The sequence below is a fragment of the Malania oleifera genome, chromosome 9 (assembly GCF_029873635.1).
Source record: "Malania oleifera isolate guangnan ecotype guangnan chromosome 9, ASM2987363v1, whole genome shotgun sequence".
Taxonomy (NCBI): domain Eukaryota; kingdom Viridiplantae; phylum Streptophyta; class Magnoliopsida; order Santalales; family Ximeniaceae; genus Malania; species Malania oleifera.
The window spans coordinates 15,865,315-15,890,954 of record NC_080425.1 but is presented as its reverse complement, the minus strand read 5'-3'; the positions used below and the strand labels follow the sequence as shown (position 1 = coordinate 15,890,954).

Here is a 25,640-nt window from a genome sequence, read left to right as displayed (position 1 = left end):
ACAGCTCTAGAGAGGGTATACTAGCTTACTCCAGCGGATGCTGAGCATGTGGGGAATGTGGTGACAAGTACTATGATGTTACTTTTAAATAGAGTTGTGGTTTTATTTGATTCGGGTGCGACCCACTCCTTTATATCTATTAATTTTGTGAAACTGTCTGGGGTGGAGACCCAAGTCATGGAAGAGGAATTGTTTGTAGCCACACCATCTAGGAGTATATCATTCTATAGGAGGATATTGGAGAACTACCTAGTGGTAATCCAGGGGAAGCTGCTACCAGCAAAACTTGTAGTATACGACATGTCAGGGTTTGATGTCATATTAGGAATGGATTGGTTATTCTCCAGTTATGCTGTGATTGACAGTCGTAGGAAGGTGGTAGTATTCAGACCTTTTAAGGAGCAGGAGTACGAGTTTGTGGGATCGTGTGTGCATTCGACGCCACAGATTCTATCATCATTGTAGGCAAAAAGGTTACTCTTGGATGGATGTTAGGGGTACCTAGCTTGTGTGAAGGAATTGCCGCGGGATGAGTTGAGACTCGAGGATATTCGGGTAGTCAGTGAGTTCCCGAATGTGTTTCTAGATGATTTATCCAGTTTACCTCCGAATCGTGAGGTGGAGTTCGGGATAGAATTACTACCTGACAAGGCACCGATCTCTAAAGCTCCGTATCGGATGGCTCCAGCAAAATTTCTGGAGTTGAAGGAGCAGTTGCAGGAAAGACTGGACAGGGATTTTATTCGACCTAGTGTTTCACCCTGGGGAGCTCCAGTATTTTTTGTGAAGAAGAAGGACGGGTCGATGCGTATGTGCATTAATTATCATAGGATTAACAAGATAACTGTGAAGAATCACTATCGTATTGATGATCTCTTTGACCAGCTACAGGGTACGCTCCTAAGGAAGTTTTCCCTAAGTCTGCCGGAGCAGATCATTGGTGGGACGAAGTTGGATTTCATCCCAGATTTAGGGTAAGGTCTTTTATTCGAAATTAGGCTTTTTGGCAATTGTAGGAAGTGTAGAAGATGTAGAAATAATGATGTTTTATTCTGAGATTTATGGTTTTCAGGGTGTTGAGTGGAGAACCCTACGGGTGTAGGACTCGTTACAGTAGGGGGATTTTAGCAGAAATCATGTAAGGGAAATATGCTATGCTAGGCAATTCTAGTATGTTTTCAGAATAAATTATATGTTATTATCAAATTATTATTCATAGCAGAAATTTATACAGTTTATCAAGTATGTTTAATATGCTTCAAATTAATGGGTGGCTTGAGAATATAAATATAGTATAGAAACATACTTTATAGTATTTTCAGAGTTATGTTTTACAAAATATACAGACAGTTGATATGTTTTATAGTATTTTCAAAATACCATGACTATATAGTTTTTAGTACCATGACATACAGTTTTATAGTTTATTTTAGAAATATAGTTGATATAAATACAATTTATCACAACGTAATGATTAATACAGATATTATAGAATCATGGTAAAACAAATAAATTGTATATAGTAATATATTTTTTAGTATCAGACCGTAATGGAGCAGATTCAGCAGAGCACAATACCGTTGCTATATACAAATATTCAGTATAGAGTGTAACCACCTATTCAGATAATACGTGGTATATAGGTCGATCAAATGCCCAGGAGCGGACAGGCACCCCATCAGATATGGGTTGAGGAGGGTTGATCAGACTGATAGAGTATAGTGGTTTATTCCTGATCGGCCAGCCAGGGTAGATCCCGCCTTCGAGTCGCACAACCCTGTCTTGAAGGGTTAAATCATGACATACAGCCATCCAGGGAAGTTTTCAGTTATTATTATGTATGTACAGTTTCACTGCAACAGGGAATATATGTTTATATATATTAAAAGTATTACGTATAGAAACCTAAAATACAGATATGTTAAGCAACATGGGAAGGTGGTTGTTATATTATTTGTACTATATTTTCAGATTCAGTTAAATGTGATTATATAGAAACAAATCTTCTCAATATTATACTCATTTGCCACACACTAGTAATAGCATATTTCGTCTTACTGAGCGTTGACTTGTCCCATTATGTTAACACTTTTTAGGTGATCTAGGTAGGCGAGCAGATCAGGCTCGTAAATAGAGGGGCCTCAGTATTGCCCTATCAGTAGAGTGAGTATTTTTAAGAGTATTTATGTATAACCCTAACCTAGTTAAGGGTATTTTAGGAAACAGTCATATATGTTTATTTTAGGGACACATTTTAACACTCTGGTATTGTATATTTTCTTGATGATATTTATATGGATTCCACTTCTCGCTGCTTAGGTTGATGGTTTGGTTAAATTTAGTAGGTATCAGAGCATTATAAATTTTACAGTATATATATATAAAAGAAAAAAGAAAACCCCAATTAAATAGTAGGTCGTTACAAAAGAAGTGTGAATTCTGGTTGAATCAGGTCACAATCTTAGGCCATGTGGTGACTGGTAATGGTATATCAGTTGATCCTAGCAAGATCGAAGTTGTGGTCGATTGGGTGAGGTAAAAAAATGTTCAGGAGGTTCGAAGTTTTGTGAGACTGGCGGGTTACTATCGTCGATTCGTTGAGGGATTCTCTAAGTTGTCTGGGCCTCTGACTCGATTGACCAGGAAGGGGGTGAAGTTTGAATGGACCAATGATTGCGAGCAATGTTTTGAGGAGTTGAAGCATCGGCTAGCTACTGCTCCAGTATTACTCATTCCTTCGGGGGATGGCAGTTTTGTGATTTATAGCGACGCATCTCTGATAGGTTTGGGTTGCGTGCTTATGCAGCAAGGTAAGGTAATAGCTTATGCTTCTCGATAACTGAAGGATTATGAGAAGAATTATCCTACGCATGATTTGGAGTTGGCTATTGTTGTATATGCACTGAAGATCTGGCCACACTATTTGTATGGTGTGCAATGCGAGATTTTCAATGATCACAAAAGCCTCGGCTACTTAATCACACAAAAGGAGTTGAATATGAGATAGAGACAGTGGCTTGAGTTGATTAAGGACATAGATTGCACCATCAGTTATCACCCGGGAAAAGCTAATGTGGTAGTCGATGCATTGAGTCAGAAATCGGATCACGCAGTAGTATCTGTAGTTGTAGCTCAACATCACATCAAACAGTATCTGGAGAGCTCAAGTATAGAGTTAGTGTGTGGTGATCATCAGGCTTTCCTTACTAGTTTGGTGGTCCAACCAACTTTGTTTGAGCGTATAAAAGCCGCGCAGTCTAGTGATGCTGAGTTGTCAGAGGTTGTGGAAAAGGTATAATAGGGATTAGCTTCAGAGTTCAACATTTCTAAGGGGGGTGTGTTGAGGTTTGGGATCAGGTTATATGTTCCGAACGACAATGAGATCAGAAGGACGATTCTGGAGGAAGTGCATCACTCTTTGTATACGGTACATCCAGGTAGTACAAAGATGTATCAGGACTTGTGCAAGACCTTCTGGTGGAGTGGTATGAAAAGGCAGATTGCTCAGTTCGTGGAGCAATATTTGATGTGTTAGCAGGTGAAAGCTGAACATCAGAAGCCGGCAGAGTCATTACAGCAGGGCAAAATTGGAAATTGCCCAGGTCAAAGGGCTATAAGGGAAATTCTCATTTCTTCCAAACTAAACAAACTTAGATTTTTATCTCTCTCTCTCTCTCTATCTCTCTCTCTCTCTCTAAACCATTCCCTACTCCTTCTCTCTAGAATTCTTCACCGATTGTTGACAGAATCGAAAAACGGAAGCTACCCCGAGGATCGTGGAAGGATTCTCTACAACTTCTACGGATCGGAATCTCATTTCGGAGATTTTTGGGTTTCGGCGTAAAATCAAGGTAAGGCTCGGTTTTTAATTATGATCCGATAGATTTGTAGGTAACTATCTTGTGAACATATTCTGTACTGTGATTTATAGATTTTGGAACTTGGTTCGCTGTTTAGGGACCTTGGAGTTCGGGATTTGCTTACGGGGTTAAGATAAGGGGAACTATGTTTATATTGGTTATTTTTGAAATTGGACTCAGTGAAACTGTGGTCCACGGTCCTGTGTGTGTTTTGGCTACTCATTTGGGGGGATCTAACGGGGAAAACTATAGGTTTTTCATTATTACAGTTTTGGGAAAAAGGGGGCGATGGGCTGAATCTCGGGTTTTGTTGAAAACCGAGTATATGTTTGATTTTTATTGTAATATTGGGATGGTCATGCATTGACTTTGTTTAAACTGTATTTGTTTGGAAAATCATGATTTAAATTACCAAATGAGTGTGATTTGTTTGGTTATATGAGCATGTATGTGTGTGTGATATGTTGAAATGTTAGTAGGAACACGGTTCCGAAATTGTCCCAGGTACTGAAAGTGTTCGGCTCTATATCCGAGGGCGTGTTATCGCCTGCCATGTAAGCAAGAGTGTCTGGCTCTATATCCAAGGGCGTGAGCTTATTCCGAAAAATCAAACCGAAGGGTGTGGATCCACCAGCTTATCGCCGGTACGATGCCATGGGAGTCGGGGACTAGCCATGTGCCGGTGGCGCCGTGTTCGCAGGTTGGCTACGGGCCAACGCCGTATGTCGTGGGTCGGCTTCGGATCAAAGAGTGTGACAACACTGAGGATTACTGATCATGTGTATGTATTTTGATGGGGCTGCATATAAATGGCCGCCATATATGTGCGTGTATGCACTGTATAAATTAGTACTGGAATACATTTAACTGCGTGTATGTTGTATCATGATAACACTCAAATGTCACACATCGATATAACATGTATTCTTCCTTACTAAGAGGTGTCTCACCCTTACTAAACCTACATTTTTACAGGTCCTTCAGGTAATCGGAACTAGCGTCCTGGTGTAGGGAGCGTAGTGGCCGGTGTACTGTGTTAGCGTTTGGATAAGTGTTAAGACTGTAGTTTTGTTAGGTTGCCATTTTGAGTTGTATTTAGGCACCCAGTTTGTACGTTTTGTTAGAGTCATGTTCTGCTTTTGTATAGACTCTCATATGGTACTGCATATATTGATATAGAATGACTTTTTTCGCTGTGTATATGATTATGATTGGATGTGTTTAGGGTGCCTAGGAACCCCACAGGGTCGGACCCTCATCCTTTGTACTGTATTTGGGATGATTTGTATGATATAGGGACATGTTAGATTATGTTTTCACCCTCGAATCTCATTTCCGGGTTTGGGGCGTAACATAAAATGATATATATTTTTTAAAAAATATTTCATTTTTATTTTTAAACGAGTCACCCGACAGGTAACCTGACTCGAACCCGCCTTAGTCATTTAATAAACGGGTAGGGTCTGGGTTGACTCGTTTATAAACGAGTCAACTTGTATTAAACACAAACCTGATTTAAACGGACGGGTCACGAGTCACAGGTCACTCATTGGGTTTCAATCCGTTTTGCCACCCCCTAACATTAATATGCTATAGATTATAGAATGATTTATGTACATACATAAAATAATAAACACACACTAAAATAACTTAAACACTAGATTTTCTATGAATTTTGACTTCCCCTATTATTTGTTTGACAAGTAATATACTAATTAAATGATAAATAATAATAAATTTTAACATAGTTTTACACAATATTTTGTTAATAATTGCCTTTTGCTGTAATTAACTTAATCGATGTAATATATATATATATATATATATATATATATATATACTAATTTAATTTAAAATCTTACTTTCACCTACATGTAGCTTTTCTAAGTTGATCATGAGTACAAATATTTTAAAATTCAACGGTTACCATGCTAATTAGATAATTTGTCCTATCTTATTCTTGTTTAAATTTTCGATATTACTGTTCATTTATTTATTTTTAAAAAAATTAAAACAGAAATTCAAATTTTCAAAATATGTGGCAGTTTAACGTGGTAATTCACCATTAGGCATTCGAGTAAAATCAATTTGACGCGGTTATCGTAATCTTTTTGACCCGTTTTCAAACTCCAAGCAGCTTTCACGCCTCTCGCTCTCTCAATGAATGCGTAGTGGTGACGAGTGGGGCGCGTCTCCACCGCACACCTGTGTCACCGCCCGCATATCAGCTGCCACCACCACCATCCCCACCACCTCCACTCTCTTTCATATGTCTCTTTCTCTCTCATCCTTTTCCCCTGTCCCCACTCCCACTTCCCTATTTATTTCTCACCAACCCCCCTTCACTCTCCCCAACGCTAGCCAACTTGCTCCTATCTCGCTCTCCGCTCGTTGATCGGTCTACTTTTTCGTGATCTGTTGATCGAACGACGCGGAGAAAATGGCGGTGGTGAAGGCGGCCGTGCTCTTCCTCTGTGTTCTTGGGATCTGGGTTTTGCCCGGCGCGTACTCTGCTTCGCACGGCTCGTCGTCGTCGGCCCCGGCGCCGGCCGTGGACTGCTCGAGCCAGATCCTAAACTTGGCGGATTGCTTGTCTTTCGTGAGCGATGGCAGCAAAGACAAGAAGCCGAAGAAGACGTGTTGCTCTGGCTTGAAGACGGTGTTGAAGGCTGCTCCTGAATGCCTCTGCGAGGGATTCAAGAACAGTGCCCAATACGGCGTCCCTTTGAACTTGACTAAGGCTGTGCAGCTTCCTGCTGCCTGTGGGCTGCCTGCTAATGCGATCGGCACCTGTGGAAGTGAGTGATTCTGATTCCTAGGGTTTCTTCTGTTTTACACTTTTACCCCTTTTTTGCCATTGTCTCTCTACCCTGATTTTTGTTTTCAATTTTTTTTTTTTAAATCGAGGGAGCTCATTTTCATTTTTAACTGCTTGGGCCTTGGAAGTTCGAACAAAATGGGTATTTCAAAATATACCAAATGGTTTTTTTTTATTTTTTTTCGGTGTGTAAACTTGAATGCTTTTTTATGAAATATGAACAGTCGATTTGAGGGATGTCTAATTGGCAATTTGCTCTTGTTTCTCTGTTTTGTTTTGTTTTGCAGTATCTCTTGTTCCCGGTGCGGCTCCTGGTATGTTGATCTTGATCCTTACTCATTGCTTTTGCTTTTACTTTTACTTTTTGAACTCTTCTTTTTTTATTGATTGATTAATTAATTAAATCTGAAAGTCTAAGAGGGCAATCTTGTTTTCTAATTTTTTTTTTAATATGTTGACCTGCCTTCCATGCGACATTCTCCTCTTCTTTTCCCTCCCGAAGGGAAAAAAAAAAAGAAGGAAAAGCTACAGCAATGCAGTCAGTTCATCATCATGTTCATTTTTTAATTGCCACTGTTTGATCAAAGCAGTTGGAATTTTTTCTTACACTTGCCTTGAAACGTTGGAATTTCAGTGGGACTAGAGTCAGCTACGTAAACTGTGTTTGGGAGCATGACTTGTGGGGTTTTTGGATATTTGTCATTTGTTTGAGTTTGACTAAAGTTCCAAATTCTGGGTTTCCATAGTTAAAATTCTTCTTTTAATTGATTAGTGGGTTTTCGTTTACCAATTTGGTTGATGTTAGAAATTGTGACTATGTTTCCATTTCAATGTTTTCGTTTTTTTTCCCCATGTGTTGCAGCTCCAAGTGAATTGGGTCCGAGCTCGGAAGGGGCAGCACCGAGCGCCGGTGGTGAACTGGCTTCGGGGCCAGCTCCATCTCCAGGGTTCTCAGGTGCAGGTTCAGTTTCCTCTGCGCTCACAGTGTGTGTGGGATCTCTGTTTGCTGCCTTGGCACTTGCATAGTTGCATTCTCTGGTTTCTGAAGATCCAAATACAATAATGATATTGATCCATTTTGATGTTTTTGTCCTGTGATGCGGTTCACCTTATGCTTTTTTCTCATTTGGAGTGAAAAGTAAAGTAGTTGTGTAGAACCCATTTTGGGTCCATTTTGTGGTGTTCATTTCAGAGTATTGCCTATTGAGTTTCTTGTTTCTGCGTCATTTTTTCTTTTTCTTTTTAATTTATCTGACCTATGGTGAATCTGGGAATGGGCTAATGCATTTGGGTATTACGAAATGGAAGCAAGTACACTTGGTAGGGAAGATGACAATGAAACCATGTGTCACCCATGTGCTCTGGAATGTTGTGAATGGCCTTTCCCAATTCCCAGGTAAGGCACCCCAGCCAGAGGGTAGCTGCCTGTAAGCCTGTAAGCTGCCTGCATACCTTCTCTCTTTTGATTTTTTCAAAAGCTGTCCAACAGAGAAAGGGGAATCTTCTCTTTGGTGCCCAATTATCCACCCTCACTTTTTTGAAGGTTAGCAAGCAAATCACATTGTTGGGTGAGCTGCTTGTTTGGTATATAGGAATGAAATTTCAGTTTCTTATTCAAATCGATTTCGCCCGACCAAACATGCCAGTAAATGTTGCAAAATTTTCTCCACCCTATTAAAACCAGTGTCAAAATTAACTCTAATCTAGCTGGTGGAGCTTTGCGTCCAACACAGAAGCATACAGGGATGCTTAACAAGAGGGTCCCCAGGCTTTCCATTCAAACACTAGCATCTTGGAATATAGGGGAAATATGCCTTGAGCCTTGCAGTGAGGAATAGATAAATCTTGTAATGCACAGGATGCAAGGGAACAAATTATGCAACTGTGGGTAGGGCATTTTAATCTTAAACCATGATAACTGGCATTGCTTAGCCCCAAGGTTGATTTAGATTATTATAGAACCCTCGTGTCAATGGTTTGATATTCTCTGCTCTCCTCATATTCATTTGTGTGATCTCATAGGAAACATAGTGGGATTTTTTTTTTTTTTTTTGTCTTTCGAAGTTTTAAGTAGCGCCATAGAGGGATCCTTTCTGGGCTTGATATTTTGGAATTTAGTAATCAACCAACGATCACGTGAGTCATCTCACAAATACTATGAGACAAATTTATCATCCTTTTGATAATTATTCTCACAATTCATGAAGTCTTTGTTATTCAAAAAGAACTATTGTTATTTCTTGCTTAATATTTTGAGCATGCGAGAAAATGCCATACCATTTGAAAGTTGGTAGTGGCTTCGGGTAGCGATGGGGTCCCATTCTAGTAAAGCACTCTCTATTTTGGCTCATTAGGCTTTGCAATTTTAGTTTTGTTCCACAAAAGGCGTTTTATATGGTCGGAGTTTAAACCATTCTTACTCTAGTACACGGTCGAGATTGATTCTCACAAAGAACTACACGTGTGTAGAATTTATCGCTACCATCAAAGTGGCTCTAATATTGAGTTTGACGGTTTTGATTCAATCCCTAGAGTACACATTTGATGTGATATCATGAATATTTGCCACTTAATTTGGATTTCTTGTCTCTTTTGTAACTCGGTTCATCGGCAATTGATTATGCCTATCTACTTGGATATTTACCAATAATTTTGAGAGGAGATTTGAGTCAAATTAGTGGTAATTTTAAATTTTAATTTCTTATTTGTTGATATGGAGAGAGAACACTCGGTGAGTCGGTGATAAGAGATTATACGAGCTGTACTACTATTTTTATGAAATAAAATATGGAAAAGAAGTTTGTATTAAATTCATAAGATCGAGTATTTTTCATTGTAAGCATATTTTAGATGTTAGGAATCTATGACTATATTTATCAAATTATATACATAAATAGTAGTCCAAGTACACAATTTACTGTATAAATAGAAATAGTTGTGCATGCATAGACAAAGACCATAATTAGAATATCTGATATCAAAATATAAAATGGTGGGCACAACTTGCCTGGCAAAAATTAAATAGTTCATTTATTTTTCTCTTTTTTTTTTTATTACATAGGAATTCTAGCCACCAACGAACCTTTCGGACCTCCTGGTGCAGCACCAAACTTACGGATCAGCGTTCTCTGTCCTCAGGTCTCGCTAATAACAAGAGTGGGAGAACAATATTGATACACTCAACTCTCTTAGTAAAGCAAAAGTTAAATAATTTGAATGGAATAACGCTCAATGGATTGATAATAAAGGATTACAAGAAAAAAAAATGTTTGTCATCAAGCCATAAAATCAGGCAATTTTCATTGGAAGCATAATTTAAATGTCAAAAATCTATAAATATATTTATTAGATTACATACAAAAATAATAGTTTGAGTATACAACTTAATCGAGTAATTTTCATTGGCAGCATAATTCAGACGTAAAAAATCTATAAATATATTTATCGGATTATATACGAAAAATAATAATTTTGAGTATAAAACTTATAATCAAAATATCATACATCAAAATATTCGAGTTAGATACATGATAAAATCATGGCATGATGTCACAGTCTAAATATTTTCTTATATTATTATATAATTATAGAAATTATAGTTTTTCGAAATGATGTTACTCTTGTGAAGTTAAAAACTAACATTTAATGTCAAAAAGTAAATCATACTAGATTTGCTCAAATCTAGTTTTCGAACAAATGAAAGTTCTCATGTTGTTTTGTGTAAACATGATTTGAATTTGTAAAATAAAAATACTTTTCAAAAGTAACATTATTATCCACTTACAAAATAATATGGAGGATAGACTATGTAATATTGCCAATCCTAAAGAAAAAGAAAAAGAAATGTATGTATAAAATATAAAATATTATTATTATTAAATATTTCCTAAAATCCTTAATATTTTAAATAAAACATTTATCTTTTTTTTAGTAGGCTTATACCATATTAAAAAATAAATATAAATAAATTTTGAATTATACAATTACGTTCATATTACAAATACTTGAATGCCGGGCAAAATTCTGAAATTTAAATAAGCTTTAAACTTTGCTACAATTATATAAAAATAAATTTAAAATAAAAATTCACTTAAAACATATAAAATTTTGAATATAATCCAAAAGTTGAGTTCTTGATTATTTTTCTGAAAAATTCCTAGAATTAAAGCAACTCACATGAGGTTAGTATATGAATCTTTTAGTTCCATAATCATGAATTTTATTATGCTAACACAAATTATTAATTAAATAAATTCAACTAAATTTTATCTTATATAAAATAGTTTGAGGTTTTAATCACAAAAATGGACTTAATATAAAACCTTCTATAACATGCATGCATTATTTAGAATCAACAAATACAAAATTTTACGATGACTCTTATATTTTTAAATAAAAATGTATTGGTGTAAATATAACAATGAGAACAATTTCTGAGATATTTTTTGAAAAAATCTAATTAATTATTTAAATAAAAGTAAATAAAAATTATAAAAATATTAATCATTCATTTATACCGTTAATTGTGTAGAAAAAAATTTCATTTTATGAATCAAAGGACATGGTTGAAGAAAAATGATAATTTATTAACCATGGTTTTAAAAACGAGCTCAGATCAACTGGTTCAACTTGGTTTGATCAGAATCAGTCACTTGTTCGACTTAGGTGAAGTTGAAAATTAAAAAATGCAACGACCCAATCTCGAGCCAGGCTGATTTGAGTCGATCAAAATCGAATTTGTAGTTGGGTCAACTTAGTTTAATTTATTTTTATTTTAAATATATATTTAAAAAATTAATATTAAGAGAGTAAATACATAAAATGCTAAAGGTTAAATTGTGAATTCTTATAAATCTTCTATTATTTATTATTTATAATTACAAATTTGTACATAAATAATTAGTTTTACATTTCTGTATAAAAAATAATATAATTATTTTACTATGAGGAAAGGGTTCCCCTGTTTGGATTCGGTTTTTAAATTATCAAATCTAACCCTACAATTATCAATACATTTCTCAAAATACTCTTATAGAGATGAAGATAATTCAGCGAAAATTAAATTCATCCAGTTCGATTTGCTTTATTTGGTTTGATTAGATTTTTATTTTCATTGAATTATAGTTTGCAGTTTTTGGTTCGATTTTAGGATATAGTGCGTTTAGTTAATCGAATTAACCAAATAGTATTTATTAATAATTAATAGTTATTGTCACTGTTAAAAGCCAATGTTAGTTCATTGACCATATCAGCTTCAGCTACCAAGGGTCTGTCATTTGAAACTTTCCTATACAATGGAGGCTAAGTTAATAATGTAGAGTAAGGCAAAAGAAAAGAGTCTGCTAAAATAAAGAGTATGAATTTATTAGGAAGCCTAATGCACTAAAAAAGTTCCCATAATCAAATTAAATTCAGCCCTTTGTTTTTTTTTTTTTTTTTTTTGTCACATTATTATTTTTTTATTATTATCTTATATTATGTTTATAATAATTATTATCCTTAAAATAATAACTACTATTATTTTGCCTTTTTTTTTATTATTGCTCTTGTTGGTATTATTATTTTACATACAAAAATATTATTTATTGTTATTGTAATTCATAAGTTGTTATTATTTTTATTATAATAGTAATAATAATTAGTATTATTAGCATTTTTTATTATTTTTAGGACTTTTTATTATAAAATGATTCAAATTCTATGGAATGAATATCGATTCCAACCTATCTGGACTAGAATCGTGACTCCCCCATTTGTAGGAATCATATTAGTGTGGGAAATTAAGGGTGGAATCATATTCTTGGAATGCAATTTCATTCCTAAGATTTGATTCCATTTTAGCAAGGAGTTAAGGAATGAATAATGTTAGTCAAATAATTCCTTTATCCTAACTAATATAATCGTACTGGAATGAAACTTGATTCTAAGAATCTATCCTTTAACAATTTCATTTGCATGGTTAAATATTTCAATGAGTGTTTTAACGATTGACCTATCAATTGTAGATAAACCTTCGTCATAAGCAAAATTGGCATTGTATTTGAAACTTCATTCGCGGTGCCATAAATATAAAGTCGTGCAAATTTTGGACATTCATTTATATGAATCAATCTTATGATGGTTTTGCCCACTTAGCCTAAATACATTTGGGTCTGAGTGATTGTTTATTCCAATGTCAATTTTACCTCCTATTAATGTTATTTGAAACATTGAATTATAAAGGCGAATATTTTCTCTGAAGTTCATAGCTACTCTGCCGCCTCGATAATCTAATAACGAAGCTAAAAGTTAGGCAAGGATTGTAGAGAAGGCAACCTAATGTTGCCCTCTCTAGAACATATTGAGAATGTTATAACAATTCTGGTTCAAGATTTTTTAATACTTTTATCAAACCACATATATAATCCATAGTATTGACAAACGAACGTCAAGCACAAATGGTTCTTTGAATGAATTTCCCTATTAAAATATGGAAGAATACAATCAACATAAGAGGATATTTAGAATTTAATACTTAGAGAGGTTATGGTGTTCCCGTGGACATAGCATGAAATTAGAAATCATCTAAGAAGAAATTTAGGATGAAAAGACTCATCTACATGTGTAGTTTGGACATTAGAGTTTGTAAGTACAGTTTGAAGAAGGGAGGAAAGGTCATAGAAAGAAGTTAATTAGTACATATCTTTTAAATTTAATTATGGTGTCTTTGCATTCTAGTTAGAGGACGAGGATGTCTTCTTATTGAAAATCGAGATGTGAGCTCAAAAGGAGGGTGAATTAGGTATTTTAAAATTTATTGTGCGGAAGTTTAATCAATTTTAAATGTTATAAATTTATAAGTGTTCTAACTTCTTTAATAATCACACAAGCATTCTCAACAAACAACTATACCAATATAGATGTTCCTAAATACAAAAGAGTCTAAGCTAAGATTTCAATGTTAAACCAAACTACACAATATTGACAATACTTACAACAAATCAATATCACTCAAAAATATTCTCAATCCATGAGATAGTTTACATTATATCTTGAATAAGTGATGTACCAATCACAACATCATTCCCAACAGATATATACGAATCACAACAACATGGATTAAATTAATATAATCTTAGTAACTACTGCAGATATTAATCAATAAGAATATTCAAATCATTTACAGCATTCGCAAATCAAAGTAAAATATTCTTAGTAGATATATTTCAAGATAAATATGCCTAGAAATATAAAAGAGATAAGGATGAGAGTGACACCCAATTTTTTACAAAATTTGGCGATCGTGCTTATGTCCTTGCCTCAAGTAACATGTTATGAGGATTTTACTATCCCTCATTCAATAGGTGGAGATGTCTCTCTCTTTTAGGAGGCGGAGATACCTTTTACAAAACCTCATTTACGTAGGTGGAGTTAGCTCTCTCCTTTACGTGGGCGGAGTACCCCACTCCTTCACTAGGCCAAGTCACCTATCTCATTTTCTTAGGTGGAGTTACCTCTTGAGCGAAAATAATCTTTCCATCTGTCAACAACTCAATCACAAAGTCGTCAATTTTTCACAAACAAATAAGAATGAATTTGTACAAAGATAACTTTCCAACCATAGTGGATTTGTACACAATAAACACTACAATACTCTCAGAAGATATTTGCTAAGAAGCTTAAAGAGATTGGTTAAGTTTTCTGGGTTTTGAAAGCTTTGAACTTGAAAGAACAATTTAGAAAAATAGTTTCAACAAAAATGACACAAGAGATAATTTTTCAATAAAAATAGATGGGTTGTGTTTGCCCTAACACGATTACGGTTGGCTATATATAGATAGGTTTGAATTATAGTCGTTTGTGCGTGTTTTGGTAACATTATATTTGAAAATTGAAAAGACTTCTTACCGTTTGCAAAACTTATCGCAGAGCTTCAGTCGACTGAACTAGCAGTTCGATCGCTTGAACTAGTTAACTAATGAATTTAAAAACTGGCAATAGCCATTCGGTCGACTGAACTCTAAGTTCGGTCGCCCAAACACATTCAGTCGACTAAACCTAAGGTTTGGTCACCTAAACTAACACTGTCTTGAATTTTAATAATAGCACTAGTCATTCGGTCGACTGAACCTGTAGTTCGATCGCCCGAACTCTTTGATGCCAGACTAGTTTGTTTAGACTCCTGCATTCGATCAATTGAGCATTAGCCTCAGGCACCCGAAACATCCTAAAATTCAATATTCCTTTAAAATTTAATTCCAAAAATGATTTTGAACCTTTTCAAATAACATTTGGACTTTATAAAAATATTTTCCAAGTCTTTAAAAGGTATCTAAGTCCAAGTAATTAACCTAAGAGAGCTTCATAACAAAAACCATTTAAGAAGTACTTACATGAAACCTAGTTTAACAATACACATGACAAACTAACTAGGTCTTCATATCCTTAAAGTTGATCTTCATCCAAGCTTTTCTTCAATAGCCATCTTTCATTCACTTGTGTTATTCATGGCTTTCCATTATTCATCTTTCATTGTGCTTTTAAATTGTAAAACATGTAAATACACTTGGTAGCACAATTAGATGCCTTGATTTGTCATTATCAAAACGAGATTAGGCCAACAATCTCCCCCTTTTTTATGATGACAAATAAGGATCAAAATGAGGTAGTCTTAACAAGGCTCCCCCTCACAATAAGCATAAACATAATAATAAGTAATGTAAAAACATTCGTTTAAGCTTAAATGCGATTAGTTTTTCAACAAAAAAAAAATTTCTCTCTTTTTACTTATAATTCAAAAGGGTATTTTATAATAATTTTGCATTTAGTTCAAAGATTTCTTCCTTTTTTGACATAGAAATCAAAAGTATTATTAATCAAAAGTATTATAAAAATCAGAAGTATTATTAATCCTTGCATTTTGCTCAAAGATCATTTTGCTTATTATTCTCCCCCTTTGGACATTAGCAAAAAAAAATCTTAAAAAAAAAAACAACATTATAGTACAACCATGCAAATGGACAGTAAAAGCAAACATATGTTTGCCAACAACCAGCATGCAGTTCACAAAGATATGACCACTAGCAATTTGTGATAAGCATACATTAATCAGCCAAAGTCTGCCAATATTTAACAATACATCACAACCAACATTCAGCAATCAACATGCATACACAGTCAGCATTTCAACATAGAGCTCATAATGGTTGCAAATAAAGCATATATACATTAATATCAATAACCATAAATAAATAAGTTGTTTTCAACCAAACAAGAAAAAAAAAACAAGTACAATCAGTTACAAAGATCGCTTCTCTATCAAACAACTAGCAAAACTCTCATTTAGTCCTCATTAATAGGATCTCCATTGGATGAGCTCTCATTCTCCTCATCATCATCGTTTTCGCCCTCTTCACTCGAGCTTGCTTCCATGGGTGCTTTCCCTTTAGACAAGGAAGCACTATCTATGTTGCTTTCAATCCTTGCTAGGCACTGATTGAAGGAACTGAAGTTGGAGTGAATATCTTGCTGCATAGTGTCAAATCTAAAGTCCATATGCTAATGAAGATCATGGAGAATTCCTAGGATGGAGCCATAGTCAGAAGGAGCAGTAGCTGGACCAATTTGAGCAGATGGCTCCTCATTGTGTGGATCATCCCTACGTGCACATTCATGTTCCTCCTCCATGCGTGTTAGCTTTACTGTGATCCCAAGAGGCGGGGTGAATTGGTATTTTTAAAATTTAACCTCTAGGTATTCCTCCTAACAACAGTATGTTCACAATCCTATGGTCAATCTAGTGCAAGTAATATAAATATATCAGAAATTAAATAGAGCAGTTTAATTAATCACACAAGCACTAGAAAGCAGTAAAGAGAAGGTGACACACAGATATGTTATCGAGGTTTGGCCAACTGCCTACGTCCCCGCCTTGGCTAACCAGTACAAGGATTATCACAATACTTTGCTCACTTAAACGGGTGGAGCGGCACCTATACAAACCAGGTCAATTAGCACAGGGCTGACCTCAACATTTACACCAATCCTTACCGGACTGGATTACCGCCCCCTCAGGCTATGCCTGGAATCACTCAGATATACAATCAAATGGTACAATATGAAAGTGCTTTCACGTAAAGAAGATTTGTACCCAAATGCGTTCAATCACATACACCACAGATGATTTAAAAATGTAAGCTCAGTGTGATCTAAATAGTTCAACTCTCAAAAGGTATTTTCTATCAGTGTAATACGTACGTGAGAGAGTCAACAAGCAATCTTTGTATTTCAATGTGTTCTCAATCAAGATGCTCAAACAAAGACATTATGCAAGTTTCAAATATTTCAACTAGTGTATACGCTTGGTTTGCAAAGCAAAGCAATCTTTGTATTCAGCAAATAATATAAACTTGAATAGATATTGCCACAAAGATTTGTATATCAAACACAAATATCTTCTCACAACAATGTTAATATGAATACCACAAGATATTTGAGTAAGTTTGAAAGTATTTTTGCAAGCCAAAAACAAATACAAACTTCCAAAGATATTGCAATGAGAATGCAACACTCGGAAGTTCACCACAAGCCTTCTTAGGGTAGGTTTATTAGAAAAGCCTCCTAAGAATGCTTAGGTTATGCTCTCGTAAAAATCGATTCAAGCACTCACGAAATGAGAGAGCAAACCTCTAAATGAACACACTCAATACACTTACAAATGATACAAAGAAGTGAGGAAGGTAAGTTTGAGTGGATTTTGGAAATAGTATGAGCAGTAGGAAGAATTTAGCTTGAGAGAGAAATTTGATTTTTGTTTTTGCTAATCAATGCCTAATTTTCCCAAATGAAAGGGTATATATAGACATACTAGAATTTTTGACCGTTGGGGACCTATTAGGGATTGTTAGAAAAGTTTAATGACGTTTAAAATATTTTAATCCTGTTTAAAAAATATTTAACCACGGTAAAAATTAGGGCAACCCGAGAGGTCCGGTCGACCAGAAGTGTTTCGGTCGACCAAGGGGATTTTGAACTAAAGGCTTGATCGACCAGGAGAAGACAAATTTTCAAATCTCTGAGGTTCGATCAATCGGGCCATTTTGAACTGGCGGGTTCGGTCGACCAGAGCGTTGGGATTTCTTCCGAGGATCCTCGGTCGACCAGGTAGTTGGAGTACAAAAAAGTTACGATCGACCAGATGGTCAAATTGTTGACCCAAGGAGGTTTCAGTCAACCGCGGCTTTTTGAACTACCTAGTTCGGTCGACCAGGGCCTTGGTCAACTATTGACCCAAGTCCAGTTCGGTCGACTAGGCCAAAATGAACTGTGATGGCCGGTTGACCGAAAATGCACCAAGTGTGCATTTCGGTCCCGTATTGAAATATACGGATCCTATTCAAGTGCCTAACTAACATATATACAAATGTGTGTGTCCTAGGATCATTTATGTCCAAAATTAAGACACTAAAAAAGTCCAGTGTCGATTGACCGAACCCTAAGGTCTTTCTATGGTCATTTTTAGTTCGTATTTGATTTGAGCTTACAAAATAAACCATGCATGTGTTGTGTGTGCTTATTACAAACCAAATATCCTAATTATTATTGTAGACCAATTTCCTTACCGAAAATATATATTACAATTGAAAAAACATGAACTGGTCTTCAAGCCTTAAGCTTTTACGTGTCATCAATGTATCCGCTAATATAGACCTGCACATGAACTAGATATTCATTAAATACATGAATATTTGTCATTATCAAAACCAGGCATGACCTCTAAGGTCAACAATGCATACATTCACATCCTCACGCAGAGGTTGATGGTTTTTAGGGAACCAACCAAGTACACTGGCCAACTCATAACCCATTTGCTTAACAGTGGTAGATGAGAATTTATCAGATGGTTTTCATCTATAGGTTTCCTCTTTAGTGATTATGCACTTGATGATGAGAGAGGGAAGATCTAGATGTCTTGCAGTATATAAACACCACATCAGAAAACAGTCCAGGTAAGACACGTGATCCCTAGACCCAGTCTTAGGAAAGATGTTATATGTGATGAGTAGGTGTATTATTTTGGCTTCAAGAGTTAGATTTTTATACAAAGGAGAATGACAAAAATGATTTGTCGGCTCAATTAAGACAAGAGGAAAAAATATTTTGGGGGGGGGGGGGTGAAATCATGTTCCGTTATCCAACTAGGTCTAACTCTAGGACACTCAAAATCACTATAGCGAAGGTTGAACCTTGCAGCAATGTTGCTGGGAGTGAGTGTAAAGGTTTTAGACATAATTTGCGTAGTATATTGGTTACCTTCCCTTCCTAATTTAGCATAGAAGAGACGTATTAGGTTTGGGTATACCCCTTGGGGTTGATAAGTCACAAACCTATCCCAACCTAAGTTAGAAAACCTACGAAGAATATTTCGAAAATGTTCTTGCATGAATGAAATGTCAAGAATCTTACCTAGAATAGGTTCCAAAGATCTAAGATGCTCATTGTATATTTTCTTAGCTCCTGGAGTCAAAAGCCAACGATGAATGAACTCAGTGTGTCTTGACATGAGGTAGGAGTTTTTCGTGCAACATTATTTTTTGTGGGCATGATTTTTGAGTTTGAATGCTGAAAAATCATGAATTTGAAAGGTAAATATGAGATTAATAAGTAAAATTAGATCCTAGAGAGGCAGAACAGGCTAAGATGAACCTTCGGGTGAGAGAGAAATAGGGTTCGGGGAACTAAAGAGGCAAGAGTTAGGGTTTTTACACTAGTTTAAGTTTTTATATATGCGCAGGTTGGTCGCCCAAGTCACCTAGCACACCCAATTGATTAAGGCAGTATAGGTTCAGTCGACTGAATGAGTCATTCGGTCAATCAAAGCATTTAGTTGACTCTTTTAAGCACGTTCAATCGCCTAAAACACTTAATACACTCAGCGACCAATTTTGTAGAGACTCGAAAAATAAAATAATAAAAGAAATTGGGAAAAAGAGGTTTTTGGCTGGGAGAGGAGAAACCAGCAACAATTTTCTAGAGTGGATAGATAACCATCAACGATTATGGGATTTTACCGCGGGCTGATAACAAGTAAATGGTAAAAATTGAGTTGGTTAATAGAAAACTGGTGATGATTTTCTGAGAGTCAAAGAAAACCGTCAACGGTTTTCTCTACAGTGAGCTTGATAAGGAAGCCCTGTGAGTCATTTCCTTATAACAAAACAAAATTCTTCCTCTCTCTCCCCAAAAACCCTACGAACCCCTCTTCATTCTCTCTTCGATTCCGATTTCATTAAAGATTGGATTGACGATTAGGAACCACCACGAGGTTCCTGGAAGGATTCTCCGCAACTTAGGTGAAGTAGATTTTCAGTTTAGGATTCTGGGGCACCATCCCAAAATCAGGGTAAGTAGATTATTTTAGAGTTTTAATGTTAATTTAGAATATTCAAAACCTAGGAAGTGTTAAATGGAAATTATTCTGGGAGTTGAGTTGAATAATTTGGGGTAAATGTGAATTTCAGGCTTTTGGGTTATGAATGCTGAGAAGTGTATGATTTAGGGTGTTAGTGGACCTCTCAGTAAGCTAGGTAAGGGGAAAAAATTATTACAGTTTTTTTTTTAAATTATTGGTTGAGAAATATGAGAAATGGAAATATGATATTTTACCTAAAATTTACTATGATATGATTATTAGATGAAAATTGTGTGGCATATGATTTATAGTGAAATGTATTTGAAATTGAATGATTTACATTGAGAATATGAGATTATGAAATGTGAATTGAGATATGAGATTTGGAATGTGGAAAATGATGAAAAGTGATTTGTACTGAAAAGTATCTTCTGGGAAATGAAGAAATATGAAATATAAAAATGTTTTATTGAGAAATGTGAATAATGTGAAATGAGATATGTATATGTTATTATGAGATGAAATGAGTATTGATTTTTTGAAATATCATTGAAATGATGAAATAAGTTGAGAATGCTGAAAATGAAATATTGCAATGTTAATGCTGCAATGAGAATGATGAAATGTGAATACTGGTATGTGAATATGAAAAAATGGAATATTGCAATGTGAAACTGCAATATAGATATTAAAATGTGAATATGATAAATGTGAATATTGTAATGGGAATACTGCAATATAGATATTGAAAATGTGAATATTGCAACGTGAATACTGCAATATGAATGTGAAATGAGAATACTGGAAATGTGAAAAATTGCATTGTGAAAACTGCAATTGTGAATTATTGAAATATGGAAGTGAAACCCTGATGGATGGATGTGTTATTGAATTAAGCACGGTATCGTTGCTAGTGGTGTTAGTGCAACCATACGGACTCGTGGAGCGTGTGGCATGGAAGTTCGAATGAGTTAGTGTGAAGGATTGTTTTTCCCCTTGAGCCCGGATTAGGGTATATGATAGGTCATTTGTACTACAGATGAGTATATTGTATTTTTATTTTGATCTAACCGGGTAGGCCAACCGTAGTTAGGTCCAGCCTTTGGGCTGCATAACCTCGACCATAGGAGGAAGCATGGGGTAGAGTATGGAGAGTGACCTCGACCATGGGGTGAAGCATGGCGTAGAAAATATCCTTAGGACAACCATGAGTTACAGACGCGGATGTATTGGTTACCGAGGACACTCATGAGCTAGATGTGAAATGGAAATGAAATGGAAATGAGATGGAATTGAAATGGAAATGGAAGTGGAAATAACATGAAAATAAGAAATGAAGTAGCGTGAGTTAATAATATAAATAAGTAAAGTGAAGTAAAACACTCCGCCTAAGGGTTTACTAAGTAGCATGAGTGCCTTGATGAGTATTAGTTGTAACCGAACCCGAGTTATTTGGGCAAGGATACAAACAATATTAGGGCAGTGGGAAGCTACTTGTATGAGCAAGTAGTCTTCCTTATTCTTGGGAACTTCATTGGTAAACATGGGTTGTGTGTGAATGAATTTGGAAATGGAATTAAAAGCTTATGAAAGCTTGTGTTTTATATCTATATGATTATGAATGTGAAATTGGTATATTTTTCTCAGAAGATATTATCATTGAAATGAATATATGTTAAGACACACTGCCACACAGTGTAGATAATTTATTCTGTCTTACTGAGATGTGTCTCACTCAACCAATCATTTAAATATTTCAGGAAATAGAGATAAACCAGGTGATAGAGCTCCAAGATAGAGGGAAGCTGATACCCTACATAGACAAGGTGAGTGTTCTGAGCTAGGGACGAAGGATTCCCCTAGAGCATTTTGTGTTTTTTTGAGAATGTATTAGACATGTATTTATGGAAGATTTAGTACTCTGGTATGCGTATTCGCTGTGGTATGTATGTATGTATGTATGTAAATATAAAATGACTTCCACTGTTAGGTTTGCGAATGTGAGAATGATTGTGTACCCACTTCGGGTCGGGTCATGTAAAAATGGTATCGGAGGTGTTGATGTGGCCGATGTTTATTAATATGTTTTATTTATATTGAGAAAAAAAATGGCATGAAAAATCGGAGTGTCACAGTTTGGTATCAGAGCCTAGGTTGTTAGGTTCTGCAAACTTTAGTAAACAGCGAAATACAATATTAGAGTATAGGAATGGATATTGACGAGATATGAGTTAGTTATTGTTAGAGGATGAGATTGGAATTTAGGGTTACATCTTGCAACCTAGAGGCAGGAGTTCCGTGATTGTTTCTGTGTTTTTCCTACGGTGACAACTTCTGGAAAACCATATATACTATCACCGGTTCTTGTTTTTAAGTGGTAGGATTGAATCTTAAATGGGGATTGAGTATATTAAAAGAAATGTTTGTAACAGAATATCTTGTGGGTTTTAGTATGCTGGGTATGTTTGTGAATCATGATAATAGAATTCTAAAACAGTTTAATACCATTTATAGGATGGATCTAGAGAGTAGTAGTGCATATGTTAAGGGTGATGATGGAGGGCCTTCCAGTATGGATGGCGGAGATCCTGATGATGTACTACGTAGTGTCACCCAGCAGGTGATGGCAGAGATGGCTAAAGGTTCAGGGGAGCGAAGTTGCACGATTGGGCAGTTCACACGTATGAGATCCCCATCATTCTTTAGAGAGCCTGACTCACTTGTGGCTGAGAACTGGGTCCAAGATATGGAGGACATGCTGGTAGTTCTCCCGCACACAAAGAGCAAAAAGTACTGTTTGCAACATTTAAGTTGGCAAGGGAGGCAAAGTGCTGGTGGAGATCAACAAAATTGTTGGAGAAGCAGAGACCTGACCTTGTAGCGGTGACGTGGAGCTGCTTCAGGGAGATTTTTTTTGAGAGATACTTCCTCGCTACCATTAGGTGTGTGAAGGCAGCGGAGTTTCTGCACTTGACGCAGGGACCGATGACAGTATAGTAGTATGCAATTAGATTTATTAAGCTATCTTGGTTTGCTCCGTGTGTTGGTACCAGATGAGAAAAGGAAAGTGAAGAAGTTCAAGGAGGGCCTAAGACAGAGTTTATTTGAGCAGGTTATAGGCTTCTGGGCCCAGACATTTGCAAAGGTAGTGGATAGAGCTGCAGTGATTGAGGATGGTATTTAAAAAGGCACCGCAGCACAGAGCTAGGGAAAGAGGGTCGTGCCTTCAGATTTTCAGGTAGGGTCTAGCCAAGGGCCTTGGCGGAGGCAGGATAGCAAAGGAGGATAGAGATAGGTAGTAGGAGATAGGGTGGTACAAGGTAGGTAGATGCCCCCTTCTTGTCCCATATGCTATAAGAGACACTCGGGAGAGTGCTGGGTTAAGGAGGTGATATGTTATCAGTGCCATCAGCCTGGGCATATGACAAGAGACTGTCTTGCACTATCAACTATTGCGCTTGTTCCTAGACCATTCAAAGGATTTCGTTAGGTACCTCGGGGTGGACAGCATAGGAATATTGCCCTAGCACGAGTTTATGCACTGACACCGGGGGATGCTGAGGCGACATGAGATGTTGTGATAGGTATAGTTTCAATTCTATCATTTACAACTACTGCTTTGTTTGATTTAGGGGTGACTCATTCTTTTATTACCCGAGAGTTTGTTAAATTTTGTGGGTTATAAATACAGTAGTTGGGTGTCAGTTTGTTAGTGGCTACGCCGACAGGGGCTGTGGGGATATGTGAGAAGGTACTCGAGAACTATCCAGTATGCATTCAAGGGAGGTCTTTATTAACTAATTTGGTGGTCTTGGATATGCATAGGTTTGAGGTGATATTGGGGATGGACTGGCTAGCTGCTCACTATGCCAGTATAAATTGTTATCTGAGAGAGGTAGTGTTTAGACCTCCAAGGGGATGGGAGTACAGATTCGTGGGGTCTTGTGTGCGCACCCCACCATAGTTGTTATCCGCCATTCAGGCGAGGCAATTGTTGCTAGAGGATTGTCAGAGATATGTGGCCTGTGTGAAGGAGATATCAAAAAAGGAGTTGAGGTTAGAGGATATCATGATAGTGAGGGATTTTCTCAATGTTTTTTTCATGGATTTGCCGGGACTACCTCCTGATCGTAAGGTAGAGTTTGTTATTGATCTAGTTCTGGGGATAGCACCGATTTTGAAAGCGTCATACATAATGACACCAAAAGAATTAAACAAATTGAAGGAATAGTTGTAGGAATTGTTAGATAAGGGATTTATTCGGCCCAGTGTGTCACCTTGGGGAGCATTGATATTGTTTGTGAGAAAGAAAGATGGGTCAATAAGAATGTGCATCGACTACCGAGAAATTAACAAAGTGACTATCAAGATAAATACCAGCTTCCCTGCATCGATGATTTATTTGATCAGCTACAGGGGACACAGGTTTTCTCGAAGATAGATTTACAGTCTGAGTATGATCAGGTAAAGGTCAGAGCAAAGGATGTTTCAAAGACGACATTTAGGGCTCGGTATGGCCACTACGAATTCTTGGTTATGCCGTTTGGATTGACAAATGTTCCTGTAGTGTTTATGGATTTGATGAACAAGGTCTTTCACCAGTATTTGGACCAGTTTGTGGTGGTATTCATTGATGATATACTGGCGTATTCAAAGAGTCCAAAGGAGCACAAGGAACATCTGAGGATAGTGCTTCAGGTGCCGAGGGAAAGGGAATTGTATGTGAAACTCAAGAAGTGCGAGTTCTAGCTGGAGTAGGTTACCTTCCTTTGACACGTGGTATCCAAGGGTGGTATTTCAGTAGATTTGAGCAAGATTGATGCGGTAGTAGACTAGGTACGACCGAAGAATGTGCAGGAAATCATAAGTTTCCTGGGATTGGATGGATACTACTGCAGGTTTGTTGATGGTTTTTCAAATTGTCTGGTCCTTTTACGAGATTAACCAGGAAATGGGTGAAATGTGAGTGGACCAATGAATATGAATAGAGCTTCCAAAAGTTGAAACAATGGCTTATCACTGCACCGGTGTTGACGATTCAGGTGAAGAAGGTTTCATGATCTACAGTGATATATCGTATAAAGGGATCGACTGTGTTCTGATGCAATAGGGGAGAGTAATAGCGTATGCCTCTCGATAGTTGAAAAAATATGAGAAGAATTACCCTACCCATGATCTGGAGTTAGTAGCAATGGTTTATGCGCTAAAAATTTAAAGACATTATCATTATGGAGGTAGGTGTGAAATTTTCACTAATCATAAGAGTTTAAAATACTTTTTTCATGCAGAAAGAATTAAACATGAGGTAGAGGAGATGGTTGGAGATGATAAAATATTACGATTGCACCATCAGTTACTACCCAGGAAAGACTAATGTGGTAGCTGATGCCTTGAGCCGGAAATCATTAGGTGCGTCAGTATCTCAAGAGGCGATACAACATCCGGTTTAGATGGATTTGGAGAGACTTGGGATTGAAATCATAGAGGGCGATCATCAGGCATTTATTGCCAATCTGGTGTTGTAACCGAATCGACAAGAAAGAATTAAAGCGGCTTAAAGGAGTGATGTAGA

General features: G+C 36.4%; 1 protein-coding gene across 1 annotated transcript; it reads left to right on the top strand.

Moving 5' to 3' along the window:
* The first annotated feature begins 5,969 nt into the window (after nucleotides 1-5,969).
* Nucleotides 5,970-7,904, top strand: LOC131163862 (non-specific lipid transfer protein GPI-anchored 31). The gene is made up of 3 exons (XM_058120665.1): nucleotides 5,970-6,658; nucleotides 6,966-6,992; nucleotides 7,541-7,904. The coding sequence occupies exons 1-3, from the start codon at nucleotides 6,301-6,303 to the stop codon at nucleotides 7,702-7,704; spliced, it is 549 nt and encodes a 182-aa protein (XP_057976648.1). The 5' UTR covers nucleotides 5,970-6,300; the 3' UTR covers nucleotides 7,705-7,904.
* The last annotated feature ends 17,736 nt before the right edge of the window (nucleotides 7,905-25,640 follow it).

Excerpts from the sequence above, each read along its gene's own strand:
- LOC131163862 (XM_058120665.1), top strand. The coding sequence starts at position 6,301 with ATGGCGGTGGTGAAGGCGGCCGTGCTCTTCCTCTGTGTTCTTGGGATC. Across the intron at positions 6,659-6,965 it reads TGCGATCGGCACCTGTGGAA|TATCTCTTGTTCCCGGTGCG; the intron begins GTGAGTGATTCT and ends TTTGTTTTGCAG. Across the intron at positions 6,993-7,540 it reads TGTTCCCGGTGCGGCTCCTG|CTCCAAGTGAATTGGGTCCG; the intron begins GTATGTTGATCT and ends CATGTGTTGCAG.